At 35.8% G+C, this 25948-nt stretch overlaps 1 protein-coding gene and 1 long non-coding RNA gene across 4 annotated transcripts in view; one reads left to right on the forward strand and one right to left on the reverse strand.

Moving 5' to 3' along the window:
- The window catches only part of RIT2 (Ras like without CAAX 2), a 394401-nt gene extending 387641 nt beyond the window's left edge, over positions 1-6760 (reverse strand). The window contains exon 1 of one of the 2 annotated variants that reach the window (XM_002757199.6): positions 6449-6760. In XM_002757199.6, the coding sequence (XP_002757245.1) occupies positions 6449-6551 (103 nt within the window). In that variant the 5' untranslated portion in view covers positions 6552-6760. The remainder of the gene's footprint in view (positions 1-6448) is intronic. The other variant, XM_078346932.1, reaches the window with a different exon arrangement.
- LOC108587879 (uncharacterized) overlaps positions 6320-25948 on the forward strand; it is a 39022-nt gene continuing 19393 nt past the window's right edge. For both annotated transcript variants that reach the window (XR_013525333.1, XR_008476051.2), the window contains exon 1: positions 6320-7037. This is a non-coding gene — a long non-coding RNA (uncharacterized LOC108587879). The remainder of the gene's footprint in view (positions 7038-25948) is intronic.

Consider the following 25948-nt stretch of genomic DNA (forward strand, 5'->3'; position numbering starts at 1 on the left):
GCTAATGAGATAAAACACAGAGGCTCCGGGACATGAATGATGCACTTGGTTGTTTGCCTTGATTTAATTCATCAGATAAAGGCTCAACTTCCTACATGATTTCCTAATTCACCGAGGTGGAAGGAATTGGTTGTGTGCAGCTTTCTGTTTATCTCAGAAATATTGTTATTGCTTTCACTTTATAAAATCCTGCTACACAAAACCGAATTTACAGAGGTGACAAATTGCAAATGGCCATGAGAGAGAATATGTTTGTTTATTTTACAAATGAGTTTTCTCTTTACAAAGAATTCACAATGGATGCATTCTAATAATTTCTGGGTTCCCTAACCCTTTTTGTGCTTTCAGTTTTTGTTGTGTAACTTTTTCACAGTTTGCGAAGTTATCTATTGAATGAATCTCAAAAGATATTCTTTCAACTATCCCTTAAAGACACTAAGTTATCAGGATCCTCCCATTAAAAATTATAAGCCCTTAACATCTCTTTTTGCCATTGTATACACTATTTATGTTCAATTCTCTTCCTCGGTTCTCCCCATACTTTTCCTTTTCAGCATCAAAAAATCCTCCTCATCCTTTAAGACACAATTTAAATATCATCTCTGCTGTGATTTCTTTTCAACTTTCTCATCTCTTATAGCCACCCCTTATGCTGAGTTTCCAAAGCTCTTACATTGGAAGCCTAAAATAAAGTTATTGGTTTGTATGACATATTACAGCAAATTTTCCACCATGACATGGTACACTCCCAGAGGTCAGCAATCATCTGAAATCACAGTTATGAATAAAACCTTCTCCCTTCTCAGTGACTTGCATAGTGTTTCATACATATTTCACACTTGAAGATGTATCTTAAGATAACACTTTACCAAGATGCATGTTAAGATAACAATTTACCAATTAATTCCAAGATGTGTCCTATTGACCAGAGAAGGACACATAGTTCTCATCTGACATTTGAAACTTTTACCTGCTTTTCCTACACAATTTGATAGAAAAACAATGTAGCGTTAGAAAGCCTTGCTTTCTGACGTTCCCACTTCTGTTACTCTTAGGCACATTTCTTGATATTTCCTTGCTCAGATACCTCTTTTACTTGCTTTCTTATTTTTATTATCAAATAAGATCATAATACAGAATAGGTAAAATGTTATTTTTACCCCAGTTTTATGCAATAATATTTTATTTTGCCAATATGATCATTATGAATCTTATATTCTTTAAATCTTAAAATATAATCATTATGTTAAGTGTATGCCTGTATACAAATATCTCCTGTACTCCATAAATATACGGATACCTACTATGTACCCATAAAAATAAAAACATCAATAAAATAAAAATCTACTAACTTAGCATAAATCCCAAATGCAGCTATTTCCCAAAATACTCAGAAAATAATATATTATTATTATAGAATAAAATCTGCTGAATAATTTGATTCTGAACTTGGAGAAATTGATGGGACACCAAGGAGAGCAACATTTATGCATGCTCTGTCATTAAGGAACAGCCTTGCTGTTTCAAAACACAGTGACAAAGTCAATATTTAAAACTGTTATAAGGATTGTTTAGACTCCATAAAACTTTAAAACTGTAACAATGAGATTATTTTTAGTTTCATTTTTGGAAGGTGGGTAGGTGGTGACCAGTGGAACAAAATGAGATAGACAGCTAAAAGAAGGTGCCTAACATACTAAAATTTATTGAATAATTGCTCTTTTTTGTTGTTTTCCTTTGTTTTGAGTTGTAATCACAGTTTGTACATATAAGTTTCTATTCTACTGTCATTTGATGTTATTTCACTGAATGTGTGTGTGTGTATACATATATATGTATGTTGTTTCTTAAGTTGTTTTCTCATCATGAGTCTTAACTTCATGATTTTTAAAATAAACTTTATTGTTTATATTTAAGGTATACAATATGATGTTATGGAAGACATATAGACACTAAAATCTTTACTATAGAAAACAAATTAGCATATCCATCATTTCACATAGTCACTTTTTATGGGGGTTGGCAGCTATGGCAGCTAAAATCTACTAATTTATAATAGCCAAGATTTGGAAGCAACCTAAGTATCCATCAACAGAAGAATTAATAAAGAACATGTGATATATACACAATGGATTGTTATTCAGCCTTAAAAAAGACTGAGATCTGGTCACTTGCAACAGCATGGATGGAAATGGAGATCGTTATGTTAAGTGAAATAAGCCAGACACAGAAAGACAAACTTTGCATGTTCTCATTCATTTGTGGAAGTTAAAAATTAAAACAATTTAATTCATGGAGATGGTAGAATGTTGGTTACCAGAGGCTGGGAAGGGTAGTAGGAAGAGGTACTGGAGATGGGTAATCACTATAATATTATAATCAAATGAAATGAATAAGGTCTAACATTTGATATAGCAACAGGGAGATTATTGTCACCAATAAGTTACTGTACATTTTAAAATAACAAAAAATATGATGGAATATTTGTAAAACAAATAAATGATGAATGCTTGAGGTGATGGATATGCCATACCCTGTTGTGATTATTACACACTCTATGTCTGTATCCAAATATCTCATGTACTCCATAAATACACACACACACACACATATATATATATATATACTCCTACTATGTACCCATAAAAATAAAAAAAAATCTACTAGTTTGCACAAACCCCAAATAAAATATTATTACCTATAGTCCTCATCCTATACATTAGATCTCTATACGTGTTACTCCTGCCCACCTGCTACTTTGTATACATATCCTTTACATTGTATGGTGCAGTTTTGATTCAGCTTACACTGTGTAAAAATTGGAGAGTGATGGAAAAGCTGTTTCAATAATGTCAGAAGGGCTGCATTCTGGATCTGACTCTGCCACTGATTTATAAATGGCCTTTGCAGGTCTCCTCAACTCTCAAGGCCTCAGTTTGGCCATTTTACAAATAATACTTGGGTATCCCTGTTTTCCCTGTAGTTAGTAATGCTCTTGAACAATATTACATATAAAAATTTAAATACAAAGATAAATATTTGTTTTATATTTATACAGAAGGATTATGCATAGTGTTCAATTAGGTTAAAGGTTAAAGAGGTATAGATGCATAAATGAAAGTGATAGTCTAGATGGTTAAGATCTCTTCTAATTATAACATTTGAGATCTAGGAAATGCATTGCCAATAGATCTATTTTCTTCTAATAGTGAGTGATGCAACTCTTTGTTCTTCTCAAAGCATTAAACATAATGTAGTCGAGTTAGATAAAACATCACAGAACTCTAAAATATTACCCCCATGACCAGGCACAAGTTATTTTTTGGACTTCTGTTTTTCCATTTGTGAAATGGAAATACCGACTCTGACTGTGGTGAGGACTGAGTATAAGCATAAAGTACATGTAGCCCATACCTGTCATGTAATGAGGGCTTCATAAATGTTTATGTTCTTCATCTTTCCTCTCTATAGCAGCTAGTAATAGGACTGTGCATAATACATGTTCGATAAACTTTATTGATTACTTGTGGTTTAAAATTTATCACATGCAGTACATTTATTAACTGACATACGTTAAATATTGTGGAAATTCCTATTTCAGTAAAGTTGCAAATTCTTTTAGAAGTTTCTATTCAAAAAAATATATTTTAGGAAAACATAGATAAAAACTTTTCTCAGGCCAGGCATCATGATCCCAGCACTTTGCGGGGGCTGAGGCAGGAGTATTGTTTGAGGCTAGAAGTTCGAGACCAACCTGGGCAATATAGTGATAACCCATCTCTACAAAAAGAAAATATTTAAAAAATTAATATTAATAAGCATAGCAATCTTTAAGATTTTAAAAATTATAGTCACGATAAATTGAGCTTTTAATCCATGTTTAAGGGTGACTTGGACCTGACTCTTGAAATTGGAAACAGATGATAGCTTCATGCATCTTCTTTAGTTTCTTTAGAAGAGCAGATCTCTCCTGGAAATCTCTTCACACAACCCATGGTAATGGGGTTGTACAATCCCATCATATACCTCTGTTCATCTAAGTCTTCAACATAAAAAGTAGCTTTTAAAATACATATTTTAGAGCCATGATCATGCCACTGCACCCCAGCCTGGGCTTTAATAAGGCAAAATAAACCATGTATATTTTTAGTTAATTGAAAGCAAATATTTTAATAGAAGGTTAGTATTGAGAATCAGTGCCTGAATGTTTATGTACTTATATAATAACATCAGATAAGTCACAGGAGAAAAGTCCAAGGACCAGATGGTTTTATCACTGTGATTTCAAACACTTAGGCATTTTTCAGGTGTGAGATTGGAGTATGAGAAATACTCTCTGGTGTAGGAGTCAAGTTTGCCATTTATACATAATCAATACAACTGAGCTATTTGCACTGTTTATCCGTAACATTCTCAGGGAATGAGGTGGTAATTCCTGTTTTTTCATTTCACTGGAAAAGTTTTGTTTAAGTACTTAATTATGAACTGACTTCTATTGTACAACTCGAAGATGAGAGCAAGCCAGACCACTCTGTGGGTCACGTGTCATATTGAAAATCCATAGTCATTGGAACAGTAACAGTGATCAGTCAGCACAAATAATACTGGGGAGAGATCAAAATAGAACACAAAATATCACCGCTATAATATCAGCACTATCACTAGAAAAGTGTGTTGCTGAAGGATGTTCCTGTCCAACATCTCTTCTTTCAGGTTTCATTTCCATGGAATAAAATAAAGTAGGCTAAAAACCAGTCACTCTATCCCCACATCCCCCAACCTCCTGGTGAAAAAGCAAATACCTAGCCAGCAAACAAAAGCAATACAGAGGCACATTATTGGGACTATTTCAGCATCTCCCTGACCTCAAAAGCTGCTGGTAGCATTTTCTGTGGATTGGTCTTTTGCCTGTTTTTTTTTTTTTTTATAGATCTGTTTTCCTCTCTGCTTCGGTATTTTATTCTCACATTGTTTCTTTCTTTCTTCCTCACTGTATCTAACTGGATTCTTGTAAAGTATAACTTTATTTTATATAGACCACATTGTCCTTATCCTTCCTCTCTTCCCTCCCTCCTCTCCTAAATCCTCTCCCATTTTGATTCCTTTCTTCTCAAATCATTATGTTAGAAGGCAAAGGCTTTTTAAAAATTCCTCATTCATACACAGTTAGAAAGTTTTTCATTTTACATTTTCCCCTCCCCAGGAGAGATGAATAGTTTCTTTTTACTTTGATAAACATTGTGCTACTGACCACAATTATATATACCAATTTCTTTTATTTTTATGAGAATTCTCTTTTGTAGAGGGGAGGAGAAGGAGTGGGGGGTGATGAATGTTATGTTTTTGGCTATCTTTACCTTTGCTGTCCACTAAAGTAAAAATCTCCTTCCTCTTCCTTCACTGTTCAGTTTTCTTATCCCTTGTGAACCCACCACCAAAGTTGTTAGTTTTATAATTTCTTTTGCCAAAAATGTTGTCTTCAACTGTCAACGTTTTTATCAACACTAAAACTATTGAATTGCTTTGATACTTTTTCCATGTTAACTATAATATTCCTTCTGCCTTTTAGCATCCCCAAAGATATATTCCTAGTGGAGATATTTAATATTTATATAAAAAGCTGTATTTATTTATTTCTAGTGATAGCTCTGAGCTGTCTAACATTCGATCAGCCTCAAAAACTACTATGTATATATTTTTAAAAAATTTGTTGTATTTGGCCTTTTAGGTTTCTCAAGAATACCAACAACTGACACTTCTGTTCTTTAGGTACCACAACAAATTTACTATTCTTCATCTTTATTATCACCTCATCTTCATTTATTTGTGCAGTTTTCTCCTTTAATTAACCACAAAGTTTAGTTTGATCACCCTGCACAGGACTCACAATGAATATCATTCCATAAATCACTGCCACTTTCAAAAGCCAACTTTCCTTCTGGTATTCAAAGCCCACACATACTGTCAGACTACAGACAAGGAAAAATAACCTCCTAATGACAGAAATAAGCAGCAATTAGCATTGATTGTCCTGAGTATATGTCTGTGTTTATAACTGTGTGTTTAATTGAATATTTATAGCACTTCTTTCTTTATGTGAAGATTTTTGAGAACAGGAGCACATTGTTCTCATACCATGACAATTTCATACATATTTTTATTATTAAAAATACCTATATACTAACAGCAAATAACACCCAGCATGAAATCAAAGAAAACAATTATCCTCTTAAAGTTCTGTGGATCATCACTGCCTGACTGCTTTCTCCTGACTCATCAGCATCGGTTTAACGGTTCTGACAATTCCGAGCATCCTGCCAGACCGATACTCTGTATTTAACTGCCTCAGTTCACCTCTAACAGCATCAGCAATATTATTTTTCTTTCACTCTATAGAGTTGTCTCTATAGAGGTCTCTCCTTCCCCAGAATTTGGTGTGAAAACTTACCGCTTTTACCAACTCCCCCTGATCCCAGCATTACCACCTTGTACTCTCTGGACCCGCCTGATGCACTGCCTGGGGAGCAGCTGGCTTCATTTTCTACCTCCATCTTACCCGAGGGACTGGAGGAAAAAAAAAAAAAAGAAGAAGGAAAAAGTCACCCGTGTCAGGTGCTTGCTCGAATATTAAGCAACTCTAAAACTGTGTCAAAGCAAAGGTTTTAGTACGAGGTAAGAACCATCAGCGTAGGGCTGGCTGCTGGTCCTCCGCTCGAGCGGGTCTCATAGCAACCACTTCAATTGCTTCCAATAAAAATCTGGCTTTTGCATCTCCCCCTCCTTCCTTCTGATTCTTCACTCTTTCACGTCTCCCACAGTCTCTCTCTCTCTCTAATTTTTATCTCTTCCCTCCTCTGATTCTTTCTCCATTTCCCTTCCTCACTCTCCGTGTCTCTCCTTTCTCTTTCCTGCCTACCTCCTGCAGAGTCACAGTTATTAGTGGCACACACACATTCGACCCCTTTTCAGGCTGGGCTGCTAGAATGGAGTGAATCTGAGACCTCACAGGAGTTGCTGTGTCTCACAGGATGACTTCTGTAGGTACAACTTCAAAGATAACTATTTTCTTTTAATCAAAGTCAATTAATTAATAAGGATTTCTTCTGCTTATATTTCTGCATTTTATCACTCTTCTATTGCAGTTTTCATTCTGGGAAAATGGAAAAGCCAAACAAAAACAAAACAGAACAGTAACTCAGGGCTCATAAGGATGGGTTTTCAGTGTTACTGAAATAACACTCAGCTAACAGGAATTGTTCAGCTCATTGACAGTTGCAGGTTTAACATGGGGGGAGGTAATTGAATTAGATCATTGTCATGTTTGGACAAGGCTAATGCTTGTTTACATTAAGTTATTAGAAACAGCCTAAATCAGAAGGACTCTATCAAGCATGAAAGAGATAATTGATAAACATTTGTACTGACAATTATAGTAGCATAAAAGATTGTAGAAGAGTATTTTTAAATGTCCAAACTATTATTCCCTGTTTGACTTCTTATAAAGCTTTGCAGTCTTTTTCTCGAAAGAACTTCAACTACAGAGGTTTTATAATGTTTTCAGTAATTCCTAATTGTCATAATAAGATCCTGTCTTTCAATCAACATGATGATGTTCGACCTGTTTATTGTCTATTTTCTAAGGCTTGAATCATTATTAGATGCAGACAAGTGTTTGGTGTACATAAGCTTGTCTTTCTATCTAGATGTTAAGATCCCCTTGGAAAGGAACTATATTTAACCAATTTTTTTGTGGCTCTACACTGTGTGTACAGAGTAGACACTCAATATAAACTTGCTGGTTTCTGGAGAGGCTTCAAATTGTTATAGCCAAGAGCACAGGCTCTGGAGCGAGATTGCTGTGTTCAAATCTGGAATTGGCCACTTACCAACTTTCTGACCATGGGCAAATTCCTTTACCTCTCTGTGCCTCAGTTTCTTTATCAGTAAATACTTAATTAAAATCCTATTTTGTTAACCCATTAAGTGAGCTAATAGTTATATAGTGCTTAACACTGTATCTGACCAGTGATAAGTACCACACAGGTATGTGATATTACGATTACATTATTTTCCGTCTGTGCTGCTGTCAGTCTACTGTTTTATAAACACTTATCTGAGAAGAGATTACCTTTTCATGTGTTTATTGGCCATCTGTATATCTTCTTTGCCAAAGTATGTGTTCAAGTCTTTTGCTTATTTTTATACATAGGTGTTTATTTCTTTATTGAGTTTTGAGCATTCTTTACATATTCCAGATGTAAGTCATTTATCATATAAATATTCTGTAAATATTTTTCTCTAGCATGTGATTTTTCTTAATAGTATCTTTCATAGATCAGCAGTTTTAAATTTTGATGGGATCCAATTTGTATTTTTTCTTTTACAGACCATCCATCAGGTTTTAAATGAAACTTTGTCTGATTATTCTATTCCCACTTTTTTATGTTTTTACTCTTTGTCCACTCATTCACTGCCATAGGTCAATTTATCACCTTTCTATAGGTAACTGCCAAGTTCGTAATTCTGGACACAATTTTTTCTTTGAGCTGCAGAAATGATTCTAACTGTGTTTGGGATGTCTCCATCAAAACCCTAATTATATCTTAACCTCGTATGTCCAGAAGTACATCACCCTCATCCCCAAAATCCAGTCAACAGTGTTCCCTACCTTTGTAGGGAGCGTTACCACTCTCCAGGTCCTAATTTTAGCATTACCTCTTCTAGTATTTGACCTTCATAACTGAAGTAGCTCTTTAACTTTTTCTCCCTGAATACAAGTTCTCTGCCTTCTGTTCCTTTTCACAGTCCTCAATTCATCCTATACACTGACATCAGAGAAATCCACCTAAAGTGTCAACTTGACAGACCTTGTTGTACCCATATTTATATATCAAATGCCTAAAAAATTCAACAGAGTTACTCAGGGTGGCACATAGGGACACAAAGTATTCATTTCAGTCTCATACTCTAATGTGGTCCTCACCTTTCCTACGATAGAGTCGGGCAAAGCAGGCTACCTGCCTTTCTTCCAATGTAACTATCATTTCCATGATCGACTCTAATAAAGAACTAGGGCTATAATTATCCTATAATAATTTAATTGAAGCTTTATTCCTCAATGAAGTGGTACATATAAACAATATCATTTAGCTTCAAGGTCTGGGTTTTTTTGTTTGTTTGTTTCTAGCTGTGTTGCTGAAATTCTTATGACCTTGAGCAAATGATGTGCCTTTCTAGCTATTCCACCATCTGATACTCTGTTTTCCATGTCAGCCATTCTGATTTGGTGAGAAAGCACAGAAATTGTCATGCCAGCTGTGTCCTTGGTCCTGTTCTTTATTTACCATACAATTTAACGTTGATTAAAAGAAAAGAATACATGGAAATGTCCCTTCATGATAAATAAGTGAGTGTCTTTCCAAATATTAACAGACACTGTGAGATGTGAAAAAGACATATAGGTAGTGAATTGCCTTTGTTCGCTATTGTTAATGTGTCTGTTCATATTCCTCTTATAAGAATTAGTAGGGTTTTTTTTTTCCTATTTACATGGAAAAAAACAAAAACATGAAGTGCAGGGAGACTTTCCTAGATATGAAGCCCTCTTTATCTGTCTCTTCTTTGAAATTTGAAGGCACTCCACCGTAGATCCTTCTCCTGCAGTACTAAGGGCCAGAAAACTTTCTGATTGATAATGGAAGAATTTTGAAGCATTCTGATGCTAGTTTTTCAGTTTTATTCAGGGACTTTTGTGAGTTTGCATTTCTCCTCTTGCCTTGCTTGACCAGTGCACCCAAAATTCTGTGTTGTGTGTTTCGTGTGTTTGTGTGTGTTGGCCAGGGGTTGGCATGTCTTCTAGTTGTATAAATTATGATTGAATAGAGTTCTTAAGTAATCAAAATCATTTCGTAACAGATAGCTTTGTGCTCGGGAAAATTATCAAATGATAAGTTTGCAAACACTCCTCTAACCTTCCCTGGCAGTTGCCATTCTTTTTGGATGGGACATCATTTCCTTCGAGTGGTAGACCTCATTAAACTAAGACACAGGTGTCCAGTGTTCATTCAGAATCAGTCAACTCCCTAAGCAGGGCCCAGGTACACTCGGCCTCCCCTCTGTGGGCTACTGCTGCTCACCATTCGTCTTTCTCAGAAGACAAAAGGTGAAGCTAATTTAACAAACAATTCCCTCTAAAGCAATGTATTTGTTTATTTATATTGATACAGTTCTAAACTCCCTTAAAATCTGCTAAGGCATCCAGTTACTCTGATAGAGTATCGCGGAGAAGTCTGGAGATTCAAGAGTTCTTTTCTCACCTTTCCGGTTACTGGTACTTACTTTCTCATGCTATTGTCTGCAAAGCCACTTTTCCTTTCATTTGAATTTGTTGTATTTTTTACAATGACTTATTTACACTTTAGTCCATCTTACTAAAAGTTGTAACCTCCTCTGTATGTGACCTCATCTGTATTCAACTTTACCTCTCCAGGATATTTCAGTGTCAAAAACACATTTTCAACAAAACGAGTTGTAAAGACCTAATTAGTTTTTATTTGTAATCCTTGAACCAGGAATCATCCAGTCCACAAAACAGACAGAAGCTCCACTGGGCATAGTAGTCTAGTCACTTTCTGTAAAACAGGTTGACCAAACACATGAAAATAGAGTAGACCAAAAGTAGATTGAATAATATCAAGTTATTCAGGTTACTTTTACCAGATAAAACAAAGGGGATTTTCTTATCACGCTGGATTAGGTTAACTGAACCCCTTTTGACTGGTTGATGTGAACCTCCTGTTTTGCTTCATTTTTTTAATTGGCTGCTTGAAGATTTGGCTATCAACTCTCTCCTGGTTTCTTGGAAAGTCAGATCTTACAAAACTGGTTCTCTTAGGTTTTGGTATGGTAACATAAAAATGTAGCGACCCATTTTGGGTTGGCCTGCTGGGGCCAAGTGTAGAACCTCAGTCCAGACCACTGACCTCCCGTAAATTTTATTTAATAGCACAGTACCTGGAATGTGCTAGATGACTAAGATATTTTTGTTAAATAAAGGAATTTGTTGTACCAAGTGAGTGACTACATACTGTCATTGTTCATAAAATTAACCTTTCAAAGTGTATAATTTATTATTAACACCTTAATAAAAAGACAAATCAACTTAGTTGATAATTTGAATAAATGAATGTTTGGCATGCATGTTCTCACCATTAAGTGTAAGACCATTGTACAAACTGAAAATAATATCAAAGCCAAATGATTAAAAAGAAAAAGCTAATTTTCTGAATGAGAAGCAGAGCACAGGCTTCTTAACCACGCTGACCTACTCACATTCAGTAAAACTCAAAGTCAGTGTGAATACTTTTGTTTGTGGTACTCTTATCCTGAAGGCTTACTAAGGTTGAAATACCTAAAAAAAGGACTCTTACATGTAATCTAAGTGACTTGCATTTATTTATTCAACATGTATTCATTTATTAAACATAGATTAATTTCTTCATTCTCAAATTCATTCATTGCACAACTGTGTTCAGCCTTTCAGAAAAAAAAAAAAGAAAGGAAAACACATGTAGTTCATGAATTCAAAATTATGAGAGCCTGGTGTGGGGAAAAATGTAGCTGCCTACCAGGCCTCAGAATAAGCCAGCTCGTGGCAAGTAATTGAATAGATAAATGGGCAGAGTATGGCAGGATTGTGGGAGAAGGGGAAACTGACTCCCAGTAGGAAGACAAAGTGTGGTGTCAACAAAGAGGACTGCCTTGGGCTAAGACTTTAAATTTCCAAAGAAGGAGATTACAAAAGCAAGGGTGATCAAAGTTTGGAAATAAAAGGTATTTGGTAAATTATAAGTTGAAAACACAACTGACGCAAACGAGAATAGGAATCTAGTCCAAAACTGGGTTATTGACCAATCACAGAGATTTATATTACAGCATATAGAGCTTGGATTTTTTATTTGTATTTCCTTTTTCTTTAAGCAAAGCACCATACCAACTTTGAAGTAAAACAGCAAATAACACAGGTTTACAGTTAGAGAGAAATCAAGGTCTGGCTCAAGTTTGCTTTTTATCCATTAACCCTTTTTGACTTTCTCAAATAGCAGTGAGTTGGAAGGCAGCTAAATTTCTATAATATTTGTTATTGTTTAGTTACTAGTTTGACACTTAACTTCTACAATTTACTAAATTATAACCTATTTGAGAGGAGCTCTTGTTTCATTATTTCTGAATATTTTTTCTGGTCTTGGGCCCAGGCCCTGATATGAAAATGATAAACGAAAAAATTGTTCAGACTTTTTTTTAATCAATGTACTTCATAGTAGTATCTGACGTGGATATTACTGATGGTAATTTTTTTTTCTCTTCAGTCAGTCAAAGTTGACTTTTACAATGTAAATGAAATAATATTAGGCTGAGGCTATATCAAAACATAGACAAGCTAATGATGTAAATATTTAAACCTTATAAAAACAAACAACTTTATAGTGGTCAATTTCAGAGGAATATCCTGAAAATTTCCATTTGCAGATTATTGCCCAGAGATTTCAATCGTTTTTTTTACTTTCATCTGTTTATGACAATTATAATTAATGTCTTCAATGATAACTCTAAGGTCATGTAAGTTTCTGCAATATAATGTCTAAGAAATATTTAATTTTATTCTGTGTAAATTTGATGTTATCTGTTTATTAAAGTTTTATCTTATAGCAGATGCCATCAGTTGTCAATTTGAATTGTTAAATATTGGAATATAGTATTGTGCTCAAATTCTGTATAAGGATCTACTATAACTACCTCAGTGAGCAAAATGGCATTATATAGATTAAATAGGTAATGGAGTTTTTTAATATTGTGCTTGAATAATTTTAAATTCCACTGCAAATACTACCACACAGCCCTGTTATTAACATTAAAATAATTGTTTCCTAGCTCAAAAGTTAAGACAATATTACATTTTTACCAATGTTACTTGCAAGACTGCTTTAATTTCTCCTGAGAGATAAGAAATTAAAATTAGAAGATGCCTTAGATACATATAGTATAGACTTTCATCTGAGAAAATATCCCATAATCAATAATTATTGATCTATTCTTTGAATACCAAGTATAAGAGATTCACTATATTACAAAATTGCCCACTGTGATCTCTTATGGAAAACACTCAGATTTCAGATTAACGGAGGCCTCATTATGAACTGACCTCTCTTACCAATTTACTAACAGCATTACAATGAAAAAATATTTTCATCTCTCAGGGTTTTAGTGTTTTTATCTTCGAAATAGAAACCTAATATAAGCAGTTTCTGTGAAATTCAAATGAGATGATATAAACTCAGTGCCTGGGAACAACATTCATAGTAAACAATTATGTATTACAGACTTCACACGAATCCCTGTCTCTGCTAACATAGCCGGAGGTGGTGGTGCATGCCCGTAATTCGAGCTACTTGGGAGGCTGAGGCACTAGTGCATTCACTTGAACCAGGGAGGCGGAGTTTTCAGCAAGCTGAGATAGCATCATTGCACTCCAACCTGGGCAACAAGAGCAAAACTCCGTCTCAAAAAAGAAAAAAAAAAACCAGAGTTCATTTGTCAAGTACCTTTCAAGTTCACTCATTTGTCAAGTACCTTTCAAGTAAAAGAGAAATTGAGCTGAGGGTCTTGATTATTCCAGCCCCATGTAATTTAGAAACTGATTGAGTCTGGTACAGTCAGTGTAGGAAATGCAGTCTCTTCAAAAAGCATGGAAGAAAGGACAGGTAATGCACAACATTGTTATGTCTGGTAAGTGCTAAGTATGGAAGTACTGGAAGGGTGGCAGAAGAGAAATCTCAAAAGACAGCTTGGGAGTAAACTATGATAGCTTTTTTTTATTATTTTTGTTTTTCAATTTTGAGAAGTTTGGACTTACACACCAGGTGATGTGAAGACGAAGATGGCTTTTAAGTAGAAATGTAATATGAAAAGTTTGGCAATTTACAAAACGTACAAAGCTCTCTCTAGAGGTAGGGTGAAGAGTGAATTAAAGTGGGGAGAAGCTTAGGCAGCAATAAAATGTCTGGGTGGTTCTTTGGTTGTCCTGCAGAGAAAATATCATAATCTGAATTAGATTAATTAGGTCCATGGCAGAGAAACTGTAAAGGAAAATGTGAGCCACGTCACATGACTGAAGAAAAACTGGCAGGTGATGGTGTGCCTGGGATGCATGAGAATTAGAAAGGATCAGGAATCAAAGATGGCTGAGGTTTTCTGTTTGCATCACTGGTTTCCATAGACAGGCAATAGCATTACTTCTATTACAACAAGGATAATATGTGACTTTATCACACATAGATACTTCTATGGTATCTCAAGGTACAGAATTGAGAAAGTATAGACTGGCTGAAGTAAACAGAGAGATATACATAATGAGTCCAATTTTGTTTATATTAAGATTGATATGCTTAGTAGGGCAGGGTGGCTCATGCCTGTAATCCTAGCACTTTGGGAGATGGAGGCAGGCTGATCATGTGAGGTGAGGAGTTCCAGACCACCCTGGCCAACATGGCAAAATCCTGTCTTTACTAAAAATATGAGCTCAAATCATGCCACTGCACTTCAGTCTGGGTGACCCAGAAAGACCATCTCAAAAAAAAAAAAAAAAAAAAAAAAAAAAAAAAGGATTGATATGCTTTTGGAATATCTTGTCAAATATGTAAAGAAAGCAGTCAAACTATGGATTTGGAGCTGAGAAGAGAGGTTGTGGATTGAGAGATCTTCAGTTTATTAGTAGTAAATGAAACAACAGGAAGAGATGAGATTCTCTATGGAGTGCTTTCTAGAAAGAAGAGAAATCTTAACATGCCTTTATGAATGGATAGATGAACTAAAATTGGGCAAGATAATATTTTCTGTGTTCTCTCTTCAAGGTGCTTTGGTAAGAATTATTTTGGGCATTTATTTGTTTATTTATTTATTTGAGACAGTGTCTCATTCTATTACCCAGGCAGTGATCATGGCTCTCTGCAGTCTCAAACTCCTGGACTCAGGTGACTCTCCTACTTTATCTTCCTGAGTAGCTGGGGCTACAGGCATGCACCACCATACCCACCTAATTTAAAAAAAATTTTGTAGAGCTTGAGTGTTGCTATGTTTCCCGGGGGGGTGCAGAATGTCAGGGCTCAACTGATCCTCCTGCCTTGGCCTCTCGAAGTGCTGAGATAATGCATCAGCCACGGCACCTGACTTTGCATGTTTTTTTTTTAAATTGTATCTACACAATAATCCTTTAATGCCAACATCCATATTATTGAAAAGATAAAGAAGAAACATACAGAGATTTAGGAAAGCCGTGAGGAGAATAGAATGCAAGCAAAAAGACCCTTGAAGAAGCAAGTGTTGGTCAATGCCATCTAGTGCTTCAGATTGGTCATGTAAAAATAGCAGTGACAGTATGTCATTCCATTTGAAAAGTAAGAGCTCATTAGTGAAAACAGAAATCTTAGCAGAAATGGAAGAGTGGAAATCAGATAGCAAGAAATAAGTCGAGTCCAGGAGTTTAGCACTGACATATATGCTTTTAACTTGAAAAGTTGATGGTGCCAGCAAAGTGTGATAAAATCCCATCCTATCCTTGTTGAGGCTATGACTTGAAATGGTTATAGAATGAAGGAAAAATCATTTTTAAGATATGATTGCCATAATATTTATAAAAAGAACTGATGTCATTCTAATTATACATATTTAAAGTATCTTGTCAAAGATCCTATATCTAGGGAGCAGATAATGCCAAGATTTGATCTTAATTTTTACAATGAATATTTGACAATCATATGTTTTTTAAACATATATATACATTTCTTGCCTAGAAAAAATTTATTTAAAGTATATTTTATGCACAGGTCTGTGATAGATCTTAACTTTTGTGTCAGTTTTGTTGCTTGTTTTGCTTTCATTAAAAACTCTTTTTATAGACTATTGTAAACTTTCCTTCACTTAGATTCAGGTAATCATTCTTGTCCTATTACCTTTTGTGACTGTAAATAATTTGCTTTGTTTATTTTGCTACTTTGATATTTATAGATCATGTCATAGAGATCCTACCTTGGAGACCTCTCTTTTGTAGACTCTGTAAATTTCATCTCTTATACCTCAACTCATATGTCTTATCCTCTAATCCTGGCATATATATTGTTGACCTTTTGATTTGTCCTTTTTCTCAACTCACCTCTACAACTTGTCAGTAGTGCCTAGAGAAATTGGGATGGAAATTGGGTTTAAAATGCTTTCTAGCTCAGATAGAGCTTCCCTAACATTCTAACCAAAATACTTATGAAGATGGAGAAAATAGAAAAGCAAATTCACTGAGGAGAAAGACAAGAAAAAGTAAGGCTAACTGGAGAAAAAAATAATCACTGACATTTTTGTTCTTGGCTTGGTGAAATCTACCAAGTCTGCTGTTCCAAATACCAAAAGAGAGACACATGAAACTCATGCACTCCCTGCACTCTCCTCTGATTTAGAGATGAGTGTCTGCACCAAATATAAAACTGGGCATGGATTATTCCACTGTTCAAGTGCTGATTTTTGAGATTTTCCAGGAGTCTACTTTCCCATCATATTTTTTAAGCCTATCCATAATTGTAACAGTGTGTCACATGCATAAGAGGAGTGTGGATAGTTATATATTGCACTCGAGTTGAGTCTCAACGAAACAAGAGAAATGAATAACCTAAGGAAAAGAGCGTTCTATAAATTGTAAATTAACTAAGCACTTCTGTTCAGGCAAGTAAGAGGTGGGATCAGGCAGCACAGGGAAACTGAGACTCAGACAGATTCACACATGTGCAAAAAAGCAACCAGAAAAGAAGCATGTAAAAAGTTGTGGCACAAGAAAAGGAATGTTATCACAGTAACAAAGAGGGAAAACAGACCTCTGAAGCATCTTACAATTCTATATTTGCTCCAGAAATATTTACATAAAATACTTACAAATTCTTAGTAGTACATCAGAATGTGGTCTCTATAAAAAGTTAAAAGTTGTTTTTAAACAGAATTTTTATAGAAAAGTAGAACTTGATATAAAGAGAAGGTTCAGAGATGAAAGTGTCATAGTGGCAGAAGATACAATGTAACACTCATAAAGTAATGCTTGTTATTTTAGTATTAGGTGTCTGAACTGGCATACTGGTTCTCAATAAATATCAGCTGTTATATTTAATAAAAGATTCGAAAAATAGGATGTGCTATTGGAAAATGCAAAGAAACTTCTGTTGCACTAATGGAGTTTAAACTCTAATTGAAAATGGCAAAATAGATTTAACAATGTTAAAAATTAAATCAGTGGTATAGAACAAAACCTTTAAAATGTCCCAGGATGGAGAGGAAAAAGGCAAATTAGTAAAAGTAATGAGAAAAATGGTAGAACTGGATTGCATTTTCACCCAAATCACAAATGGTTGTTCCTTCCATTCCTCTTAGAGAAGTGGAGAATGAGCACAACAGAGGTAGTGTTGTATTTGACACAAAGTATCAGCTAAAATCACCAAGTCAGAGGTATGTTGCTGCAAGAGAAGGTATAAGGCAAGCAGGATGTAGATTTTTTTCCCCTCTATTTAACTGCTATGTTTGATCCTTAGGGACCAAATATAAGGAGAAGCATCATAGAAAGAAATTAAAACAGAAGCTAAAAAGAACTACAAAAGCACCAATAATGTGCAAACAAATTAAATACTAGCAAAAAACAAGGGAACCAAAATCAGAAATTAGGGAGCTAAGGCCAGGAGAAATTTTCTGAATTGCTGAATGTCATATTTAATTATGTGTCTTCAAGTGTTATACTGGAGGTAGGCCTTCCAGGAGCTAACCCTGGCTGGAGAGGATGTGATTCCCAGAAAATGTATTAATTATCTCAGTCCAAAATGTTAACTTACATGTCATTTAAGGTTGAGTCCACACAAGAGGTCTCATGGTGTTACTGAGCATACCTCGTTAAGATGCTTAAGAAAGGGTTTGTTGGGCTAAATAAAGGTGGCAGACCAGGAAGGAACCTTAAAAAGGAAATGAAAGTCAGCAGAGAAACAGTTGCCAGAGATCAGCCTGTGAACTTTATGTATCAGCTCAGGAGATGCTACCACTTGACAAATCTCTCCTGTCTGAGAGAAGAGCTCTAGGAGACCTTGAGATGCTGTTTCCTTAAGCAGTTGAATCTTGTTAATTCTGTGCCCATCAAGCGGTATTCTGTATTGAATTTGCCTTTGCAGGAAGATAATATGAATCCTCAACTCAGGCACAAAAGACTCTGGCATTCGCCTTGACCTACTTCTCCATTTTGCAACATCCCTCTCTGCATTCCTCCAGTTTATGCTCCATACATCAGGGATTGCAAGCTCTGGGAGAGCTAATTCAGTGTTTTACTGTTATAATTAATGATTTATATTGAGGTAGAATATTGCCTTTATTATAATCTACTTATCCTAGTTCTGCCTTAGGAATGCAAACAGTCTACCACTCTTTGATGAGAAAGCCCTTTGCCTTCTTTGCTCTTTTTTTCCAGACACAATGTTGGTTTCTGTAACAGTTCTGTGTCCGATTAAGACTTTACAGTATGCTTTACCCTCATATAAAAGTCTTCTAAGTCATTCCTGTTAAATCTTAGAAAACTATCTGTCTTTCCACTCAGATAACTAATCTAAGCATAATCCACCTAACAGTAAGACGAGAAACTCATCAAAGTCACCTGCAATCAAGGTATCTGACAAACATACTGCACTGCACTGTGAGATGTGGCCCTAAATCCCAGCTGAAGAACTTACTGGGTTTAATTGCTGCTTTGCACATATATGGGCACAGCCTACATTTGTTTTTCCCCAAAATGTGAATTTGTGCTTGGATGCAGAAATGCCTCCACCAACTTCCTGGACTGCAAAGTCATGAAATATTTAGTAGCTGTTCATTGCTCTTTGCTTTCTGATGCACTTAGCACATCTCATAAACACCCCAAAATAGATCAGGAATGTAAAGTGTAGTGGATTTTGGTGGTTAATCTCAATCTCCAATGGGAGAAGGCATTGGCAACTCTAAAACAATAATGTAGGCTAAATGTTAGATAAATTAAAAACTAAGACAAAGTCCTTATTGGGATTGGTAGGTATTGATTCATTGTGAGTCTGAGTACACATGTTAAGCTTCTAAAGAGTCAAAAGTGCTGCTGATGTATTATTGGCCTCACAGAAGAACAATCAGGATGCAAGAGAGAAAGAATTACTATCCCAGGAATTACAGCTTTCAGTTCTCTTCAGGCTCTGAAAGGAATGACGTTGTCCAAAGACTGAGGCAGAAATATCATTAAGTGTCTAATAGACACTTAAAGTAAGGAATAAGAGTCTATCAACTGGAAGCCCAGCTGGACCTCTTAGAGAAGGCAGCACTGGAAAACTCAGACTTTCAAACAGGGAGAGGATTCACTGAATGTAACTTGTCTGTTATTGGCCATGAACAACTTTAACAGAAATTGTCTTATGAATTACTTTGAAAATTCTACAGTTAATAGTTTAAAAAAAATCTTAGAGCTGCAGGAGTGTTGAGATAGCTTCCCAGCAAAAGATCCTACCTAATTAAGAACCCCCAGAGCTGGGCCTGCTGTGTCTTGTTGAATTCCTTCAGTGACAGAGAGCAAGCTCCGTCTTTAGCATGAATCCAAAGTACTAGTGATGGCTCAATTAAGGATTTAGCACCAGAAGATATGGTTTAATTCTTAGATCTGCCATTCACCACAGAGATGTATCACTATGCTTTTTTTAGAAATTCCATTGTATATTTCAAAAATCTATAAAATCAGATAACACCCACCATAAACTATAAAAATATAGCTGGTTATTTTTACTCTACAATGAAAAAATATATGGTATATAGTTTTGTTATTAATGTTTTGAAAATAATATAATATTGAAGTAAATTTGGTTTCTTTATAATCTCTTCCCACTTGTTTTAGTTTTACTATGTGCAACAATAGAGAACAATTCTTCTGAAAATAAATATGCAAATGACTGGCGGCAGTTATTTTCCCTCAGCTTAGTTTTGTCACTTGGAGGCCAAGTGCCCTTGGTTACTGCCAGGATTCCTCTTTGGAGACATACTCCTTGTCACATTGCTTACCTTCCTCTGTGTGTTTTCATATGCAACTTGTCAGCAACACTCTTAAAGAGGGGATCTGGAAGGAAGCACTCCTGGTATCACTGAGCACTCATGGATATAGTGAGATGACTCTTCTTGGAGCCAGGATATCATGCTTTTATAGAGACATCTTTAGCATATTCAACCAGGCATTCATTAAGATACAGTATTTTTCTGTGTGTTTGAATGTTCATTCAAATCCTGCTTTTATTGTTTATTTTGTGACTATGCCTTATTTTACTAAATGGATAATCAATCTTTAGGGGCAGAGATGACTTCTTTTGATGCTAATGGCACTTGGCATCTGCTGGGTAAGTGTAAGATGTTCAAAGAGAATAGGTATTAAATTGAGTCAAATTAAATGGTACTTAAAACTTCAACAGAAAAAAGGCTAACTTCTGTTCCAGAAACCTCCTAGAATCATTATTTTGGTATTCTTTTTGCATAAGGTAGGGAAATTAGAATCACAAGGAAAAAAAAGTGAGGAAGGGATGGCAAAGATCTCAGCCTTCAATGCAATTAACCTAGGTTCAATAACAGACTGCATTGTGAATATTGATAGTGTCCATATAAGCTACACAATAGTAAAGGATTGCAGCAGATAACTGCTTAGGACAGGCTATCCTCGATTTTAGAAAATGAATACACCTTGGTCAAAATTTGTTACTGTTATATGTTAGAAAGTAACTATTCTCTTTTAAAAGTCCACTTGGTAAAGTGCCCCTTAATAACATCCAGTCTCCCAGTACCTTTAATTGTCTCCAGATCACTAACCATTTGATTGAGAGAGCATGGGGAATGGGGAAAAAGGGAAAGTGAAACTGAAAGCTAAAGGGTTTAAAGCCATTACTAATTGAAGGAAAATCAGAAAAGTATTGAGCATCTGGCAATGAAGATCTAAGTCAGATACAAGCAAGGGTTTGAATTGTAAAGGTTGTGTCTGCTGGGAGCACTGTTCAGGGAGCACTGTGCAGGAGGTACTGTTTGCACCAGGTGGAGGTGCTCATGCCCTACCCATCCCACCACTGTGCAGGGCTGACTCTCAGAACATTATAGGGCTCTGAGTGGATCTTGGGCACAAGCCTACTCTTCTCTGACCTGGCCCATCCTTTCCGTAAATGACAATTATTTTTCCATATCTTCTGTTTATGGATTATATGACTCAAAGCCTCCATTCTCATATTTACTCTTTCCTAGTTTCTTTCATTTTTTTTCTCAGTACTCTTACGTCCATGCATTTCAAATCTTGATTTTTTTTTTTTTTTTTTAACTTTTGAAGTGATTTTAGAAAAATGTCCAAACCTCTGGTAGAATAATTTATGAAATTTTCGCCTGGTCAGTGGATCATTTTTAAACAGTTGAGGATTTTCTTGTCATGCCCTGTAAATTAGCAGGGGTATCTTTGGAGTAAGGTGAGAGTAGGTCGGCTATAAAACATTCAAGAAATAACCCCAGCTGCCCCCTTCCATCAGCAACGGCAAAGAAAGCAGTTCTGGTTTCTGCCTCAGTGGAGCATCAGACCACAGTTGCAGCTGAGGAAACACATGGCTTTCTGAGGCAAAAATTCAGGTTGGATTCTCTGGATCGTGACTTCGAGATTAACAAGCCCCCCAGGGAGCTCCACTGGAGATGATTTTGGCGATAGGAAAGTTTTCTTAAAATTGGGAAAACAGGCTTCTTAGAGCAAAGCCATCTCCAGTCAAGCTGTCACTATAAGAGAAAATAGATTGTCACTTCCAGCTGCCAACACGAGGTTTTGGAATAAGACTAGGGATTCAGAATTGTTTACATTTTCAGTTGAATACAGTTGATTTTCATAAAGTGACCAAAATCTGCAAGCTGTTTTCTGCAATCCTGTACTTCAAAAAATCATACAAAATAGTTAGCTAAATAAGCAAGAGAAAGAAATTAGAAATGAACCCTATGTGCAAATAGGCCTAACTGGAATTCTCCTTTCTGTCATTCTTTTTCTTCAAATAAAAGTATTAGCTTTTTAAAAATTAATCAAAATTATACTTCTGCACAGTTTGAAGATTTGAATAAGCACAGAAAGGTTAGAACATAAACAAAATCTTAAAGTAAAACAAAACTTACATTTTGAAGAGGACCTTGGAAATTCATGACACTAGATAAGAAATTCATGACACACAGTTTATTTTCCCTAAACTGTGTATGATGCAAACTGATAATCAGTTTAGAAAATATCTACTTCACATTTCATGGTAGCATGTGCCACAGGTGAATGATTTTATTTTAATTTAAGTACGTCATTACCATTTCCAAATAATAAATTGATAAAATGTACATTTTAATTTGAATGCAAAACAAGAATATTTTGCACTGTTGTACAAAGTATAACAAATTTTGATTACAAATTTGCAGATAGAAAATAATTTCAAGCACATTTTCTAATTAAAAAAAAAACTCGAACACTTCTCAAAAGTAGACATTTATGCAGCCAAGAAACATGAAAAAAGCTCATCATCCCTCATCATTAGAGAAATACAAATGAAAACCACAATGAGATACCATCTCATGCCAGTTAGAAAGATGATCATTAAAACGTCAGGAAACAACAGATGCTGGAGAGGATGTGGAGAAATAGGAACGCTTTTACACTGTTGGGGAAGTGTAAAATAGTTCAGCTGTTGTGGAAGCCGGTGTGGCGATTCATCAAGGATCAAGAACCAGAAATACCATTTGAACCAGCAACCAATTACTGGGTTTATACCCAAAGGATTGTAAATCATTCTACTGTAAAGACACATGCACAAACATGTTTAGTGCTGCACTCTTTACAATAGCAAAGATTTGGAATCAACCCAAATGCCCATAAATGATAGACTGGATAAAGAAAATGTGGCACATATACTCCATGGAATACTATGCAACCATAAAAAAGGATGAGTTCATGTCCTTTGCAGAGACATGGATGAAGCTGCAAACAGTCATTCTCAGCAAACTAACACAGGAACAGAAAACCAAACACTGCATATTTTCAACTCATAAGTGGGAGTTGAACAATGAGAGCACATGGAAGCAGGGAAAGAAGCATCACACACCAGGGGCTGCTGGGGGTTGGGCTACTAAGAAGGGGGAGCATTAGGAGAAATACCTAATGTAGATGACAGGTTGATAAGTGCAGCAAACCACCATGGCACATGTATACCTATGTAACAAACCTATACATTCTGTACATGTATCCTAGAACTTAAAGTTTAAGTAATAAATAAAGGCTTCCCTTCCCATGTCTAAAACAACAGCAACAATAACAACTTCTGGTGGCACTGGACAAATGTAGGGATTTGGATTTTTAAGTCTGCTAATATTTTTACTTTTCTCCCTTGTACAATTCACTAAGATCTTGTTCATGTAAGAAAATAAAATTGAAAAAAAAATCTCTCTTAAGACATTTCTCAGGCATTTTGAATGTGTAGAGCACAATCTTTCAGTGATATCACTTAAAATATCAACCTGTGTCCTGTTACTTGTCCACTCATATTTGTATGACTTTGCATACTTACTCAGGACTGTTAGTTGATATTATGTGGAAATGTGTAAACTGGTCTCACATAAACAGAGTATATAGTCACCTTGATAAAGGATTTGAGAATATTAAAAAGAGACTCTTACCTTGAAATGTCTACTTCACATGACATCATTGTGTTATGATGTTTAGTGATTTATAAACTTACAACATAGTTGAGGTGAGAGAGATTTGTTAGAGATGGTTTATGTGTGTCTCCTCATTTTAAACATTACAGAAGAAAAATCTACAACAACGGGGTGGCTTTGACAGATTCATTATCTATCTTCCTAGAAGCTGTTTTGAGATCCTGAACACAAGTGTCTTAATTCCAGTCGAATGATTACTGGATCCGGCTTTGCCATCCTCCCTATATTCTCCTTTAAAATTCGATGTTTCCTAGAACAAATCCGTGATATGGCTTGTCTGCGTCCCCACGCAAATCTTAACTTAAATTGTATCTCCCAGAATTCTCACGTGTTGGAGGAGGGATCCAAGGAGAGGTAATTGAATCATGGGAGCCAGTCTTTCCTACGTTATTCTTGTGATAGTGAATAAGTCTCAGGAGGTCTGCTGGTTTTATCAGGGGTTTTTGCTTTTGCTTCTTCCTCATTTTTGTCTTGCTGCCACCATGTAAGAGGTGTCTGTTGTCTCCTGCCATGATTCTGAGGCCTCCCTATCCATGTGGAACTATAAGTCCAATTAAACCGCTTAATTGTTCCTAGTTTCAGGTACGTCTTCCAGTGTGAAAACAAACTAATACAGTTCGTTTCAGACATGAGTTGGGATTTTGTTTTCTTTTGCTAATTCCTAATTGTGGGCTTGCTAATGAGGTCTACTATAGGATGGAGATTGAAAATTGGAAGGTGGCCCAATTAGAGAATGAGGGTGGGGGAGTGGAAAGGCACTAAGAAAAGGTGATGTGTGAAAAGTCACTTAGATGAAGTTATTTGTGCCATCTAAACATGTGGTTGTACTGAAACAACAGCTAATGAGAAAATATCAGATCAAATACTGAAACTGCTGTAGCTGTCTCAATACTGCGGATCTTCTGATGATGTCATTTCCTTTTGATCAAGGTCCTCCCATGCCTGACTCTTGTTCCCTAGAAAAAATGATGCTACAAAGAACATGAAGGGCAAGTTGCAGAATCTGGTTGCATTCATATGCCAAATCTAGTGGAAATGAGTTTCCTGCAAGCTGAAGGGCAGTTCAGAGGAAGATGGAACAGGTGGTAGATGTGTGTCTCTCATTCTCTGATAAGGAATAGATCCTCCCTCACCAATTTTATTAAGTGCATTATAGTTGTGCCTCTTCTGGTAGGTAATATAAAATATCATATTCATGATCAATGTAAATGGAAGCATGCACCAGATGATTTTTGATAGGTCAGAAGTCGGCTGATTGGAGACAGAATAATAATTTCACTGACAAATGCACTGGATGAATCCAGGGAGCATATTCTGAAAAACGTAAGAAGGACTAAGAATCTGAGCTGGCAAACACAAAGAGGAAGACAGCAAGCAAAGGAAATGTAAATAAATTTGTCAGGAGCTACCTTGTGTCTCTACTATCTGCAAATTTCCAACCTCCTCATTTCACCAAGAAAAAAATATGTGACTGAACGAAAAGTCGCTGGGGACTAGCAGTGGGTGTGATTAGAAGGAGGAAATTGTCTGTGAGTATATGTAACATATCTGGGTCTACTGCTAAGGGTTTAGCAGCCCAGAAAGGAAGATGGCAATAAGAATAAGTAACTCAAATAAAGTAAATCTTGATAATGCTGTGAGGAGACTATTCATTGGTCTCCTGAGAGATAACCCCTGAGACTCTGTGGAAACAAAGATGTCATCACGGAGGATTTATTTGATTGGGGGCATGCACATGTAGAAAAACTAAAGGAAAGTTTCCCAGACAGAACTTGAAAAAGTGGTGATATGCACAACTGGCTCTCAGACAGATACCACCTCTACTCTGGCATTGAATACTCATTCACATGTGCATGAGGTAAGGATTAATTTCACCAACTGTCAATGAAGAAGCTGAGGTTCATAAATATTTAGTAACACACACAAGGCCACATTGGCAGGGACAGAACTCAAAACTTGGCTGTAGTCTTTCAATTATGCCTGAGGGCTTCTCATTCCTTTCTACATAGGCATGTTATAAAAAAAAAAAAAACAAAGACAACACATTTTCTGAGGTGCTGCACTATGTGCTGTAGCCTAGTAATAGCACAGACCCCACATTGCAGGGTTATGTTCCTTT

Source organism: Callithrix jacchus, chromosome 13, assembly GCF_049354715.1.
Source record: "Callithrix jacchus isolate 240 chromosome 13, calJac240_pri, whole genome shotgun sequence".
In the NCBI taxonomy this organism is placed as follows: Eukaryota; Metazoa; Chordata; class Mammalia; order Primates; family Cebidae; genus Callithrix; species Callithrix jacchus.